General features: G+C 35.8%; 1 protein-coding gene across 2 annotated transcripts in view; it reads left to right on the top strand.

The window, feature by feature from the left end:
* LOC123771713 (OTU domain-containing protein 5) overlaps positions 1-16,672 on the top strand; it is a 31,301-nt gene extending 14,629 nt beyond the window's left edge. For both annotated transcript variants that reach the window (XM_045764416.2, XM_045764415.2), the window contains 5 exons: positions 552-708; positions 1,301-1,512; positions 3,021-3,146; positions 3,676-4,078; positions 5,670-16,672. In XM_045764416.2, coding sequence (XP_045620372.1) covers positions 552-708; positions 1,301-1,512; positions 3,021-3,146; positions 3,676-4,078; positions 5,670-5,803 — 1,032 coding nt within the window. In that variant the 3' untranslated portion in view covers positions 5,804-16,672. The remainder of the gene's footprint in view (positions 1-551; positions 709-1,300; positions 1,513-3,020; positions 3,147-3,675; positions 4,079-5,669) is intronic.
* The last annotated feature ends 367 nt before the right edge of the window (positions 16,673-17,039 follow it).

Below are 17,039 nucleotides of genomic sequence, written 5' to 3'. Positions count from 1 at the left end.
TACACAGTACTGTATTGGGCAATTAGGAAGTATTGGGATTGGTCAAAATATTAGTATTGGTACACCATTAACTATGACCATAACAAAACATCACCACCGCAACTGTTACAAACACCACCGTGACATTGACTACATACACCTCCACCTCATGCTTCTCACACCATCATGCACTCATTATTGTAGTCCTCTGTACTCATTATGTCACTCTATGTCCTGAGATATGCCACTCTTGGACATTTCATTATCATTACCCTCATGAGATTGAAACATTTAGCTCATCATCCCTTTTCACATATGTGGAATTATAAAATGTGAAAGTGCTTTATGTATGACATGACATACATTTGAAATGTTAAATTAGGAATGTGTCAGTTTTCATGTTAAAATAACTGCTTTAAGTGATGTTGAGCACAACTGTTGTTGACTTCAGACTTTGGTGCTTGCCTTCTGTAGGTATTGTGTTGCTGTTATTTATCTCTCTCAATAAAATTGAAAAGTTGCCTGTAGACAGTGTTTTATAATACTAAGTCATGTTTAATCATTTTCTTCAGGCCCTAAATGAAGACGCTTTCGCTCCCTTTGTATCCGAGAACTTCCAGACGTACGTCCAAAGGAAAAGGCGCGACGACTGTTTTGGCAACCATATAGAATTAGCAGCTATGTCAGAAATGTATAACCGCATTATTGAAGTATATTGCTACAGTGTAGGTGAGTACTGAAGTGCAGGTGCTGTAGGATGACTTGAAATCGTTTGCTGTGTATGATATTAATGAAAAGGCACTGGTTCTCAATATTAATGGATAAATGTTAAGGTGTGAGTTACTGTAAATATGCAGCCTCTCCTCCTGCTTTGGTAGTACTGTACTTATAGTAATGATGTGGACCATGGTACATATACCGACGTATAATGCAATTAGAAAGTGGAAATTGGTACTATTGAATTTGGACAAACTGGGAAAGATTTTCTATTTATGTTGCAATGACAAACTAATCTAACCCCCCCCCCCCTAGGCCCAATGCACCATATTTGAGGCCTAATATAGTACAGTACACATGTGTGCTATACTAGGCATGGGAATATTTGCTTGTTATTTAGCTTCATTTTTTCCCGACTATATAAAGTGAATAGTACCAAATTCTATTATCTAATTACTTAGTACGTCAATCTTTGTATTATGGTGCGCATAGTTACAAAAACTTATTATATAAACAGGAGGATGAATTGGAATATGATGATAAATATTTTTTGAAAGCTCTATTATTTAAGTGCCATTAATTAATGTGTATAAATTTTTTTCAGACCCAATAAACAGTTTTCAGGGCAGCCTCCAAACAGATAATGAACCTATTCGGTTGAGTTACCACATGGGGACACACTACAACAGCCTCGTGGACCCCTTCAAGGCCACAATTGGTGTAGGTTTGGGCCTGCCGGGCTTCCAGCCAGGCCAGGCAGAGAAGAACCTTATGAAGGAGGCAACCAGGCAGAGTGAAAATGTTCACCTGGAGCAGGTCAGTAAATGAACAATACTTGAAGACTGTGTCGTGCTATCTTCTGTGCTGGTGGTTACTGTAAATGACCTGAACCTTCAACAGTATAGAAAGTCTCGTCTTTGATGACCAAACTACACACTAGAAAGTGAAGGGACGACCACGTTTCGGTTCATCCTGGACCATTCTTCCTTATACACAATGTACCCAACATAAACTTGAGTCCTGGCTTTGTTGCTGTTGACTCTTCCCTTTCACAGTATATACCCAAATGCTCCAAACTTTCTAACAAATGTGACCTAACATAAGTTTACCCTTCCATTTATCTTTCTTTCTCTTTCCTTTTCTTTCCATTGTTTTCTCTTACAATCCCTTACTTTTCCTTTTACTAGCCCCTTCTTATTCCTATTACTTTCCTCTTTTTATTGAGTGGTTATAAATAGGAACTGCCTCGTATGGGCCAATAGGCCTTCTGCAGTTACCTTGGTTCTTATGTTCTTAAATCATCATAATAAAAGGAACTGCAGAAGGCCTATTGGCCCATGCAAGGCAGCATACATTCATTCCCAACCTAACTCATTCATTTGTATATCTAGCATATACAGTACTTGAAACAATTCAGTGATCCAATGTCTGTTATGTTATTCAGTAATTTGTTCCAAAGATAAACCCTACTCCCAAATTTATGTCCATTGTTTTGTGTTCTATTTTGTGTTGATATATTTAGCTTTCTAATATAACCTATTTTATACCCTTTCATTTATTTATATACTGTACTTCAACTCATGTAATCATTATAATCATATTTGTATTTTACTTGGGAAAAGGAGAAAGTAAATCTTTAAAACAGATAAAGTAGATGATACATATGTGATTGTATCACATCATTAGTTGGAATAATGTACTGTTGTATGGACGAATACAATATTAGTTGAGTTTTATACGTCTGTCTTCATATTCTTAATACTGTACTATACACTATTAATATAAATTTACATTAATAGATTCCAGTGAGTAAATCTGGCTCCTTACTCTTCATCTTTCTAGAGAAAATAAATTAAACTTTCTTAATCTCTGAATAAGGAAGGTTTCTTATTCCTGGGATTAACTTTGAAATAGGAAAGGAAATGAACAGGCACAATAAAAAAAGAGAATGGGAGAAAAATACCTATAACAAAAAGACATTTGAGATTAAAAAAAACTGTCCGAGAAATAACTGTGATGCTAGGGAGAGAGTGGCCCAAAATATCATCACATAGTAAAAGGTCAGCCAGTTATTTAATTTTGGGTTTTATCACTTGAGTGAGTATGCTTCATGGAGACTAACCCCACAGACACAGTAGTTAGCGAAGACTATGGATCGGTGTGTGTACGCCACTCATTGTTGGTGTTAGGTGATGGAACATTACATGGTTAAGTTAAATATGCAGATCTTTAATGATTGTGTTTGAAATTGTTTGCACGGTTATTAATAATTTTATATGTATTTTTTTATGCATAAGAACAGTGTACAGAATGACTGCTTTCAGGCTATGTTGGAGGATAAGATCAGAGCTACGGATTTTGAGGCCACGAGTGAAGCTATAGAAGAGCAGGTGGCACGTGAGAGTTACCTCCAGTGGCTACGCGAAAATGATCAACGCTCCAAAGGCCAGGTGAAGATGAATATTTTTTAACAACTAAATGAGCATTTAGGTCTGTCCTTTTAGAAAAAAGATATAACCTTTGAGTTTTAAGACTTGGAGTGTGTGAATTAGGCCAGATGCAACACACAAATTTAGATTGATTATTATACTTATTAATATTCAGTGTACTGTTGTTGCTCAAGTCTTATTGATTATTATACTTATTAATATTCAGTGTACATAGTTGTTGCTCAAGTCCAAGATTAATACCTCTTCACGGATATTCACTTACCTATTTATTTGTTTTTGTTTATTTCCGGCAAGTTCTGCTATTTGACAAGGTATCCTTTTCCATTGCCTTTCTCTATTTCATACTCTCTCATCCTAACTACCCTCACTACATGATATCCTAGGAAACAGTGGAATTTTACTTGAAGCAGCTGAAGATTATGAAAAAGTAACTTTTCATAATTATATATTTTAATGCTCAATTGTTTTACTCTGTTTATATGATTAATTATTCCATCTTCTCATCTTCTCTTCTCTTCTCTTTGCACAGCACTCCCCATCATCACCATCTGGCTCCAGCTCCAGTGATCGTTGTACTCGAGGACGCACCTCACCCCTCCATCAGAGCTCTCAGGCAGAAGGATCGTCAGAAACTTCTCGTAGCTCTCCTCGTTCTTCCCCTTGTGCCACCGAGCTGGCTAGATTATCACCTCGCAGTTCCACATCGCCTCGTGGTTCCACATCACCTCGCGGCTCCACATCACCGAGGGGTTCATCCTCACTCCGCGGATCGTCAAGCTCAAAAGAGACGAGCTCCGAACCTGACCATGACCCAGCAGTTCCTGGTTCCTCCAAAGACCCGATGCCTTCTTCCTCGGGATATTCCTCCATAGGAGAATTCACTGTTAATGAGAGAGCATCTTTCCTAAATCACCTCCCTCCTAATATATTTGGTAAGTAATACAAAATTATAATATGATGTCTTCATTGATGCAATTGATAAAACACTGTAGTATAATGTGCCTAGAATATATTATCACCTATTATTAGTTAAAAGAATTTACGGTTGCAAAATGAGTAATGTATAATGTGTTTCATAGGCAAAGTGTAAATCATTCCATATGATTTGCTGCCTGTACGAAATATCGGTCTCTTCCCACACAGCCTACTTGAAGTTAATCATTTCATTGCCAATTCTTATGCACTGTTGACAGTCATGCCACAGTCTCGCGTGATGATTTACTGTATCTGACATAAACCCTTATTTAATTATTATTTGTGGGGGTGATAATTAAAAACATTTTAAACTTTAGAATACAGTGTATTGGAAACTGTTCAAATGCTGTATTTAAATGTTGCTTGTATTATATGCAGAAAAAGCAGTTAATATTCACTTGAATTTTTAATTAATGTATTTTGCATTAACCCTTTTAGAAGTGAATGATAAATAATGGCTCATTGCCCATTCCTTCAGTAAATTTAAACAAACGCACTCAATCTAGATAGTAGAGTACCAGCATTCAGTATTGGTTTAACTGAATGGTACTGTATATGGAATACAAAATAATTAAATGTCATCTTGAATTAAAAATTAAAAATTGTGAAAAATGGTATTCCATACACATGGCATACAATAACACAACCCTCACTTAAGTAATGAAATAGATGCCATATTTATAGTTCAAAACACTTTACACTAATGTATTTCAAACCATTCTTTGTTTATATATATAAAGTCTTCTTTATATAGATAATCACTAATAATTGTTAATATTTCAATCATTTTGTTCTGGAATATGCATAAATTTCAGGTTAAAAATTGAACACCAATAATAATTTGTGTGTGTGTGTACAATAGCAAGAAGGAAAGGGAATTATCAGGGGAAAGCACCAAGCCATTAGACTATATAGCACTTGGAAGGGGTCAGGATAAGGGTTTGGGATGGCACAGGGGGGAGGGTAGGAATGGTGCCCAACCACTTGGACGGTCGGGGAGTGAACGCCGACCTGCATGAAGTGAGACCGTCGCTCGACCACTTGAGGTTGAGCTGCCCACAATGCACGTGTTCATGATTTGTTGCTACCAACTCATCTGCATAAATTTCCAATGTTACTCAGAATCCTGCAAAGTTGATAAATTTACTGTAATTGCTTTATAGTGCAGACCAACCCCAGTCAGTGAATGTACTAATACTGTACTTAGGTTACAGTGAAGGCATAAAGGAAATGGTGAATCTTTGTGATTTTATAAAGATAAAGTTGTCTTTACTCTTTATCCACATGGGGTGAGACACACTCAGTCTTTATTTTGGCTGATGAATAACTGGCATCAGTTGATAGATGACTGGATAAGTAGATTAATACAGTACATCTCTTCCTTGACATAACTTGATAAGGGTCCAGGATGGATAGAAACATTATTACTTGCCTTTCTTTTCATGTATGGGGGGGTCGGGTTATTCATTTTCAGTTTTGTTATCATGACTTATTCTGCATACAATATATAGCATTTCTAAATTAGCTAAAAAAAAAAATTTGTTTCAGGGCTATCGGAATATTCAAATGCCGAAGCAGACATTCTTGCCCAGGTACTGGCAGCCAGCCAGCAAGAATACCTCGAGTCGCTCAAGTGCAGGACCAAGGATGACAGTTCAGATTCATCATCTTCCTCCTCCTAACAGCTCATTCTATAATAGATGATATCGCCATTTTCAAGTGTGCATACGTTGTCACTTTATTGTCAAGTTCACTCTACGTGGCACTTGTATTGGCAATGCAAGGTTGCCTTTGTATCTAACTTGATATATGATAGTAATGTATGCACTTATACATATATACATACATACATACATACATACATACATACATACATACATACATACATACATACATACATACATACATACATACATACACACACACCACACACTATAAAACAAGCATTTCCATGTAATCTTACTTTATTTTTAACTGTGTTTTGATTGCAGTTAGTATAGTGCATTGATTTGTCAGACAAGAGTGACAAAGTGGCTTCACCAAAGTTGACACAAATGGCTAGCAGTAATCTCAGCAATATGTACATAGTCACATCCATCGTCATTAGTTAAGGCTGCTCGTGCTGCTTGTGCTCTCCTCCACGTCACTGGGATATGTCAAGTTCATATTGGACTTGTTTAGTTCCGTTACTCTCGGCTATTATTATACTTGCATAAATAAGCATTTAATGATTTACCATTACTGGAAAATAAGTATACATGATGACCCAAAAGAAATATCTAGCAATTATCTTGACTTAGAATTAACATTGATAGACATAATGTGTGGATAGTGCGAGAGGGAGTGGGAGCTGGCCATTTCTTCCTTGTGTTGTCACCGGCCAACGAAGAGATTTTGTGATAGCTAAGCAATCAACCAGTGTCTTACCGGTATCAAGTTTTATGACAAAAAATAAGCCCTCAGCTTTGTAGTAAATCAAATGCATTTGAATTTTGCATGTGGAAATTAAGGAGCCAGGTTTCAATTGAAGACTAAATGATGGTTGTAAGTCTTGTGATAACCTACAGGTTTTTTGTTAAAGCCTCGGACGCAGATACTGTACTTCGTTAAGCCACTATCTCCTCAGAAACTGTTCTCACATTATTACCTGCTAAATTATTCCTCTGGTTTCATAGGTTTAGTTCCAGTTATTAATAAGCTAAATATTTATCGAGGCAAAATTTGAATCTTGAGGCGAGTTGCACATATATACAGTATCTGGCAAGTGGCAGCCTGGGCTCAACAGAAACCCTGTACCACATGTCTTGGTTGTTGGAGTTGGCAGCATGTGTTGTCTTTAGCCTTGTGTGTGTGTGTGTGTGACTGGGGATGAGTACAAACTGGCAATGAATTATAGCATTGTAGTGCTTTGGAATTTGCATTCCTCTGCCTCCACAGTGCTGTGTCCATCCTTGCCTAGAGTGGCCCATGCAGAATCTTCCCATCAAATTTGGGATTTTAGGATATTTGTATAAACTGTGATACATTTCCTGTAAAGAGCAAGTCTGTGAGGCTGGCTTTTGTTGATATTTGAGAGCTAGGAACACACAACTGAACTGTGTGTGTGGGTGTCAGATAAATTTGTTCATAACTAACAGCACAATGAGCAAAAATAAAATTAATGTATGCCATTGCTGATTATACTGAACTTTGGGTAATATTAGACTCAATATGGAAACTTTGACATTTCATAGGCAAGAGTTAGCTTTCACTAGTAATTACTGCATATTATCAACTTTACCAGGAATCCACATCTTTTTGTGTCAAAGCAAGCTTGTATGTTTAGTATAATGTGTGAAAAGGATGACACTTACTTGGCCAAGAAAATACAAAATAGCTCTCTTTCTACTTGCAGAGGCTGTTAGTTTAGTGGGATTTCCTCCTTTTTAATATCAAAAAATTATTGTGTACATCTTGTTATTTCTCTGTTAACACGTTGATTTTTTAAACAGACGTTCAAAGGTAAATGTCCAAATAATTTCAAATATCTAGATAGGCTGTATTTGATGGGATGCATTTAATATAGGAGGCAAACATGTTTTGTGCCTCGGAGTTCTCCCATAATCCGTCATAAAGTGGAAACATATTTTTAGGGTAGGCACTATGTATATTATAACTTATTTGTATCTAACATAAGAGTGTTGATTATTCGTTATTGATAACATGATTACAAATATTTGAAAAATAAAGTGATTGCCAAATGCTCTTTTTAAGTGCCAGCAAATTTGTCCTTATTAATGTCAGACCTTGATGATGATTGGCTTCTGACTCCTACTATTTGTGAAATAAATTTAAAACAAGATAATGTGATTAGAAGAAAAATGTATGATATCCAGCATGCATACTGCAAAATGTCTCTTATCCGAGTCGTTTCTTCTCATAGTTTGGTCCAACACGACCTGTGCATATTCTACCTCGGCCACTAGGCATATGCTGTTCCCTAAACCAGATTCATCAATACAGGTTGTGATACATCCTGTCATATTTTTCCATGTTAGTCCCCAGTGCACAAAATGGTGTCATGCTTGCATTTACTTTTTTTTTTTTTGTCTGTGTGTGTACCTCATAGCAACTTTACTCAAGTTATTAGCATCTTCCCATAATTGTTATTCTTGGGCGTCTCCATCTTTTGATCTGGTTTTTGATTCACTCAACCTCTGCATTACTTCTTTATATCCTCCCACTTTTGGAAAGTCAATAAATTTACCTTTTGTATGGCAGCAAACTTGCATTTCACTGAGAAATGCTCCACTCGTTCAATACAGGTTGGGATAAGGGTCCAACACATCAGCAAAAATGTACTCCTCATTACTGTGTCTAAATTCTCATAATTTCATATTGCATTCATGTGTTAAAATATATGTACCACCCAAATTTCCTGTACAAGGCAGTGTATATTACTTATGTAAGATGGGATTTTCAAAGAAAATGATGAACTTGCTTAAACACAATTATTATATGCTTGAAATTTTCTGTTTTACTGTTGTCATTGACAATGTCCCTTCCTTTTACCACCATTAAACCCTGCTTTCCTGTGGCACCATTTGCATTTTTAGTATTAAAGCTCAATTTTATAAATTGCACAATGGCATTACTGTGATATTTCATTTTTTATTCATTTTTGTTATTTTTTAACCAACTGACCAAAATTTTATCTTTCAAGTACAGTAGTCAGTTTACTTATGTTTACATAATTCTTTCATGTGTAAGTTGTTTTGTAACTGTTTCCAACTGTTGCACATTCCCCTCAATATAAATAAATTATTTACAGGGAAAAACTTTTAATCAACATGTTATCCATCATTGGTTTAATTTCTAGATAAACCTTTTAAGGAAGTCTCTCAACAGCACACTTATAATTTAAAGTCTTCTGTAGTGCCATGATTTCCCTTACTTTAGCTTTTCTCCAAAGCTCTCTATAAAATCTCAAAACAGTTGGTTGAGGACCACCACCATGTATCGGAATAATTTTAGCATATTCTCAAGCTCTAAAAATTATTTCTACATCACAATAGACATCATAAACTACTGCATGCCTCTTATATTGCATCGTCTGGCACCTAGCACCAACGTGCACGATGCTCACGGCATTTGTGAAGTTTGTGCCATGCATGATGCTCACAGTGTTGTGGTGATGGTGATGATGGCATACTTGATGTTCATACTATAAATTTTGTTCATAGCTTGCAGAATGCTCACACCATGCATGATATTTGTAGTGTGCATAACGTATGGCTGAGATATAAGATCCCAGATGCCAAACATTCATCATGCTGGCAAGAGGGGATTACCTCAAATGAAATATAAGAATTATGTAAATGATCAGGGGAATATAACATTGTCCTATTGAGGTAAGAGACAGAGTGAGAAAAGTATGAAAATGCAAAGATGCTGGACTACATTACATTTGAGATTTGGATAAACCAGTAAAATTAAGTATAGATGGATGAAGTAAAATGTAGATTGACTAATGAAATCTTCCCTGTGTGAGGTATTGTGTATATAGTACGTATTCACCTGCACTTACTGAAAGGAATAGAATCTTAAGTGCTTGTGTTCTGTCCATAAACAACTATATGCCTCTTGTGGTACATCTTTTTGTGCCATCCTGTCTTTGTAATACTTCAGTCTTACCATTATTCTCATCTCTCTGCTGTCAACCAATAATTGTCATCCTGCTACTTTAATTACAATTTTCCCATTCTTATATTCTGATCCCACTGCTCTCATCCCACTACTCTCATCTTAATACCTTCCCAGCATCATTTGCTACTCATCCCACTAATCTCATTCCACTGCTCGCATCCAACTGCCTGTACAGTACTTGTATACCACTATTATCATGCCACTATTCTCATCCCACTACTGTACTTGCATCCTGCTACTTGCATCCCACTTTATTCAGCTTTGTTCTTTGGAAATTATTCTCTCGTCTTCGAAAGTATACGTGATGGTAGGGGACCCCATACTATAAACTACTCATGTATGTTCCCTCGTTTATTTCTTGTGCATCCACTATTTTTTTACTTCATTGTGACCTAGCACGGTAGTCAGAATAGTGAACAGCTCTGGGATGTATCTCAACATAGCAGAACACTAGGGACTATGTCATGTATCCCAGCATGGCAGGACACGAGACCATGTCATGTATCCCAGCATGACAGGACACGAGACCATGTCATGTATCCCAGCATGGCAGGACACGAGACCATGTCATGTATCCCAGCATGGCAGGACACGAGACCATGTCATGTATCCCAGCATGGCAGGACACGAGACCATGTCGTGTATCCCAGCATAGCAAGACATGAGACCCATGTAACCCAGCAATGCAGGACACGAGACCAAGTCATTTATCTCGGTGACATCTGCATTGTCTTGCTGTCTTCACAATTCATCATATAATAGAACAAGTTTGTGTGTGACAAATAAATGTATAGGCAAGTTAAAAAAAAAAAAGTGAAGTGTTTGATCACCAGCTTGCATAACGATGTAAAAACAAGCAAGACAATTTTTCAGAAACTACATCTAGCAGAGAGAATGTATTGAACCCATGAGAAGATTCAGTTATGGATAACACACTTAAATATGGAGAGGAACCTTGCTAATTAGATAAGGATGAGGAAACCTTCTTTGCCTGTAAAACAGAAAAAACTATTTTTATTAAATATTTTGAAAAAAAACTTTATAAAAGTCTAAATACCACAAGTGACTTGGTGTGTTAAAGTGCAAACAGATGGTAACTGAATAACCTGTTGGCTAATGAAGTCAATATGCAAAATGCTTTAACAAGTGTCATGTGTGCTCCTTGCACAAGCGCTTAAATGTACAAAAGTGTTTAGTGAATCTGACTTTAAATAAGATTCTGAATGGGCTATGTTTCTTCAATGTGAGATATTACTTATTGAATATGTGTACACAACAAATTTATGTTTATTATAGATAACTGTGTGATAAAATACCAAGTACTTGTTGCTTACTTTGGAGATGCAGCACTTCCAACAAAGAGGCATTTGATACATAGACTAAGTTTGATGAATTAAGAAATATGCTCCTAAAGCCACAAGGAACAGTGTTTAGATAACTAATGTATGTTGCTTTGCAAATGAATCAAACTGGCATACAGATATTAACACAGAAGTGATTTATTCTGAAGAGCAGGAACTGAATTAACTGGGTAATAGAGACTAATACATATCTACCTAAACATTTAAGCTTTAAATTAAAGCAATGCATATTGAGTTTTCAGCTTACTACTTAAGTACTCTTTCTGAACCATGCATTAACTTGGGTTACAGTGTTAACACAATAATTGGCCATTTTTGTCAATATTGTTTTATGTGTTCTATATAAACATTGTATTTGTTTTAGAGGCTATCAGTGCTACCAACACAACAGCTGAGAGGTTGAGTTGATGGTACTGTAGTCCAAACATGGCTTCTATAAACAAAAATTAAGCTGGCCACACCAAAAATAAAACTTTTAGAAATTAATTATTAGGACCTGTTGTGCTACCTCAACCACTGTCACTACATCAGCTATCCAATGGTGTCAAATTCTATTTCTTAAAGTACTCTAATCACATAGACGTTGAAATGTACAGCATACAGTCCTTGAGAGCTTTTCATTATAACTTTACTGTGTGTGTTTTGTTCCTAAATAGAGACAAAATAGGTGATCACATGCTGTATAGTGTTACGTTTGTATTACATGAGCATTAACCAGGAAAGAAACCCTGTAAGGAAACAACCTATTGCACTCATAATACATATCTAGTAGAGTGAGTGGTGGTTTATCCAGATATAACCCTTTTGATACTAGGGGTCTTCCAAGGGATTCAATGAAGCTTATTTATCTGTTGTAATTTTTTAATGCAATGTTCAATACTCTAAATGCAAAATTTTGAATTGTCAGGAAATTCAATTTGTACCTTTGAAAGCATAAAGCTGACACTTGGTGGGTGGGAGTGTGGTATTTCTCAGCCATGAACAGTGTGATGTGTATTCCTCAGCTGCATAGTGTATGTGGTATTTCATACCTGTGCACATTGTGTTGTATCTTGCTTGTGCAGTGTAGTAGTAGTAGTGTATATCTCATCTGTGTAGTAGTGGAGTGGTATCTCTCACTTGTGCAGTGTGGGGTCTCTCACTTGTGCAGTGTGTGGTGTGTCTCACCTGTGCAGTGTGTGGTGTGTCTCACCTGTGCAGTGTGTAGTGTGTCTCACCTGTGCAGTGTGTGGTGTATCTCATCAGTGTAGTGTGTGGTGTGTCTCACCTGTGCAGTGTGTGGTGTGTCTCACATGTGTGGTGTGTGGTATATCTCACCTGTGCAGTGTGGTGTCTCTCACCTGTGCAGTGTGTAGTGTGTCTCACCTGTGCAGTGTGTGGTGTGTCTCATCAGTGTAGTGTGTGGTGTGTCTCACCTGTGCAGTGTGTAGTGTCTCATCTATGCAGTGTGTGGTGTGTCTCACCTGTACAATGTGTGGTGTGTCTCACCTGTGCATTGTGTGGTGTGTCTCACCTGTGCAATGTGTGGTGTGTCTCACCTGTGCAATGTGTGGCGTGACTCACCTGTGCGGAATATGACTTCTCAGTGTGTAGTATGTATGTATCAAGCATTGAACATCATGCTCTTATATGGCATTCATCATACACATTAACATTCTTAAGAGATGCTTCTAATCCATGGTCATGGCAACATTATTTTTGTTTACTCATCAATATAGATATTCAGATTTTCTAGCAATTAGCTTTCAGAATAATTTTTATTTATCCATTGAGAAGAATGTACTGGTACAAAATCAATCCATGTACTATATTAGACTTCTTACTGTTTACAGTTGGTGGGTTCTGACCATATACCACTGACGCTCATACTGGTTTCTTTCCCACCCAATCATTCACATGATTTGAAAAGCGTAAAATTTGAATTGTTTTTCCTAAGCAAAAGTGTTTAACCCAAGGCAGGCCACCTTACCTATCGAAGCCAATGCTTGTTAGTCAGAGAAAGCATCAATATTATGGTGCATTTAATTTCACCAAAAAGCCCTGGAATTTTGATGTGGTCAATATCATCAAAATAGCAGTGCATTAACCCTTGCACTGCTCACCTATTTTCGGCAAAAACGTCTTGGTGCAATTGTCAAGGACATATTTTTGTTATTTTTACAAATGTTCAAGTAAATTTAATGTCAAAATGTTTCCAAAGTCAACTATTTCCATTTCAAAACACAAATAGTAATGAAAACATTAAAAAACATTAAAATATAGCCAAATTAAAAAACAAAAAGCACAACTCTCTGAGCGCCTAAAGGCGCTTTGCGCAGTGCAGTGGTTAAGTGTGAGGACAGGTTGAATAGCCCAAACCACATACCTGTGCCCACACAGATACAGTATACACACTCAAACACTCACACATTATGTATATGCTTGTTAGGCTTCTTTTCATTGTATCAACCCTCTAGTCACACAAATTTAATTCTCACTTTAATTTTTTCACTCGTTGAGTTGTGCCCAGTTATCAGATGTTTTCCACATGGAGGGCTAGTCGTATGTGAAGGCAGTCTTCCTAAAATGGGTATTGCCACTACTCATTCTTAAGTCCAATTCCGGTACTCCAGACTTGTATACCATACAGCTCATCTCTTGTCCTAAGACAAATTGTATTCGGTAGAAAAGACCAAATTGACAGTACAATACATCAATAATTGAGAGATAATGGTTTAATGTGAAATCAAATGGAAATTGCTTCTTATTAATTGGTATTGAAGATGCTGTTTTCTCCAGAGATCAAGAGCATTGACTGTGTATGTTGTCATGTTGGATGACAGGACATTTGTATTTTTTTTAGGTTCAAAGGGAATGGCTTAATTTGTGTTTTCTTAGACTTTAATTTGTGATGCTGGTGATGTTGCTGTCATGTTTGATCAACTTGAACCTCGCGTAAAATGTAGAAAAATTTCAATGACTGAAGCGGAAACTTTTCTAAGTAAACAAGTGCATTACTTCTTAAGAGTTATTTTGTACTTGTACAAGATCATTGGTATATTGTACACTTATATTCATGCACAACAAATTTAGTAGAATGGAACAGTGAATTTATTGAAGACTGTAAAATGTAACTTTTTAAAAAGGATTAAATAAAATAACTAAAAAAACTTGGTTAAATCAATGCTTCACAGCTATGAACTTTAATTTAAATTTTTGCATGAAAATACATTGTGCACATGTATTTGATCTTGTAATTTGAATTATCAATATTTTATTTGAAACATTGTCAATAAATGTGTCAGGACTTCCTTTGCCTGTTGATATCTTAAAGCATGTGTGAAAATGTTCTATTTCCTTCCTGGACACTACCATTGCGCATAGCATCTCTAATTGGGGAACTTAAAACCTTCCTCTTGAGCCTTTACAAAATCATATTGAATACACTCAAAACTTGAGCAACAGACATTTAAACAATATTATTTATCATAACTTTTATATTTGGCTAAACATTTTATTACAGATACAATAACGTAGTGTATATTGTTTTAGTACATGGTACAGTAGAAGGTCTTCACACAAGGGCAAAGGTCACAGATCATTTGTGTCAAGTGTACTGGTTTTATATGTTGTAATCTGACAACAAAATTGTTATTGTTGTTATTATTATTATTATTATTATTATTATTATTATTATTATTATTATTATTATTATCATTATAATGAAGACGTTTAGAGAGGACTGTGTGCTGGATGCTTACCATACTAAAGTTAAGCTAAAGTCTAGGTTTTTATTTGTTATGAAAAATCAAAAGATGTGTAATTCATGTTTAGAGTTTATTCATTTAATTGCATTTTTACTGCATTCTGAATCGGTTAGTGTTTTGTGTTTTGATTTAAAATGATAAATTGTTTATGCAAATATATATATACTGTATAATGTATTATTCAGGTTTATCCATGACTTCTTAAATAACTGTTATACTGTACCTGTCATAGAGAAATGATAAGACGATGACTCCATTTGGAGTTTGGCAAGAAGTACATAATGTCAAAGCTTTAGTTTTCATTTTAAAAGCCAATTATAAGTGTAGGTTAGTTGCATTCATCTGCATAGTAAACAGGTATATTAATAGGCCTTAGACACTAAATGTTAAGATTTTGTGATATCCTTGTGTATGAATAATATGCCACATATCAAAAATTGGTGTGTACATTCCCACACAAGACAGTTACGGCTTACTCCATTACTAGTGATATTAAAAGATACAATGGACAGGGATTTCAAAATATGATGCTGTTCTATGCATCTAATTCCTGAGCCAAATCTGGCAGTTTTCTGCTAGTAATATTAACAGGTGAACAACATAATCTTCTTAACTTCCACTTCTACATCTTCAGCAGCTCCTTAAATACATATATATATATGTACTGTATATATATTTTTTTGTTAAATACCTGAGGACATGAGTCATGTGCATTTGAATGACATGAAAGTCATTTAGGTTTTATATTGTTGTGTGAAACCAAGAGTGTTGTGCAACTGTGATGAATGAATAAGTTTAGTATTGTATTTTGATTGTATGTTGAGCATGTCATCTCTAATGTAAAAGACATTATTCTGCTCATGTCATGCCAAATAGATGACTCTCCATGCATACTGTACAGTGATCTTGAGAATCCTTGCAGTTGCATCCACATTCCTCTCATATTAGATGCATTGTGCAGTATTGTTCATATTATTTATGCTTCAGGAGAGTTCATTGAATCAAATTTTGAATGGCTTGAGAATTCGTCTTGTGTGAGGGGATACTTTTGCCTATTATTATTATATCTAGTATAATTTATCTACATAAATAAGTAATGTGTGTACAGCATGTAGTAGCAGTGTGTGAATGCAAGAGTGCTTCCTGTGGGTTATAATTGTTTACATGAAAGAAATCTGGGATATGTGAACATTTGATCATTGACCAAGAATCCAGCTTTATCCTGTGCTCATTAACACATTGATTTTGTGGAGACAAATTTTGGTCAGGTCTTCCCACATAGTTTTCCTTTGTGTGATCCACATTATACGCGCTATAGTGAATCTTTTGGAAGTATGTAATTCCAAATAAAAAATTCATTTTATGAGATTAGAAAATAGCTGGTGTGGTTATTATGACACGAACATTTCATCTCGACTGCTCGCAAGTTGATGAGAATCTATAGACCAAGTGTTTTGCAATGGTGCTTCATAGGGCCAATTTTATAGATAACTGTCAAGTGAGGACAAATCCCACCTGGAGAGTTCTAGTTGTGTGAACTTGAATAGCCAAAGCCCAAATTACTCGAGTCACAGCCAATAGCAAGCGCCTAGAACTGAAACGTTCCAAGCATTTTATCATCCTCTTCAGAATCTACAGAATATGGCCTTTAGTGTATTAAGTGTTGTGCTACCTTTTAGTGACATCTGTATAATAAAGATCATTGCATCATAATATGTAGTTTGTTAACTTAGACATTAATAAACACTCTAACTGAAAATATTTTTAATTGCTTAGTGTGCACCCTGCACTCTCACTCTGTCTTTATATCAGTAGGTATGACAAGTTTGCCAAGTAATTTGGTTAGAAGTATCAGTGATTAATCCAAGAAATATATGGTAGATGAAGAGCTGAGCATATTTGTCATTGTGATAAATCATCAACTTGTCACTTTTTATAATTCCTAACTCTGTAAAGCACAAGAAAATCAAGCAAGATCAGAGATTTCATACAAAATTGATGCCAGAAATAAGGTAACTGAGCTATGAAGACAAAGAACAATACCAAACATTACTGTACAGTACTAGAAAATAAAAAACTAGAGGTGATATGATTACAATATTCAAGATACTGGTAGAGACAGACAT

This window comes from Procambarus clarkii, chromosome 75 (genome assembly GCF_040958095.1).
Source record: "Procambarus clarkii isolate CNS0578487 chromosome 75, FALCON_Pclarkii_2.0, whole genome shotgun sequence".
In the NCBI taxonomy this organism is placed as follows: Eukaryota; Metazoa; Arthropoda; class Malacostraca; order Decapoda; family Cambaridae; genus Procambarus; species Procambarus clarkii.
The sequence above is the reverse complement of the archived record's forward strand: the minus strand, read 5'-3'. Positions and strand labels throughout refer to the sequence as shown.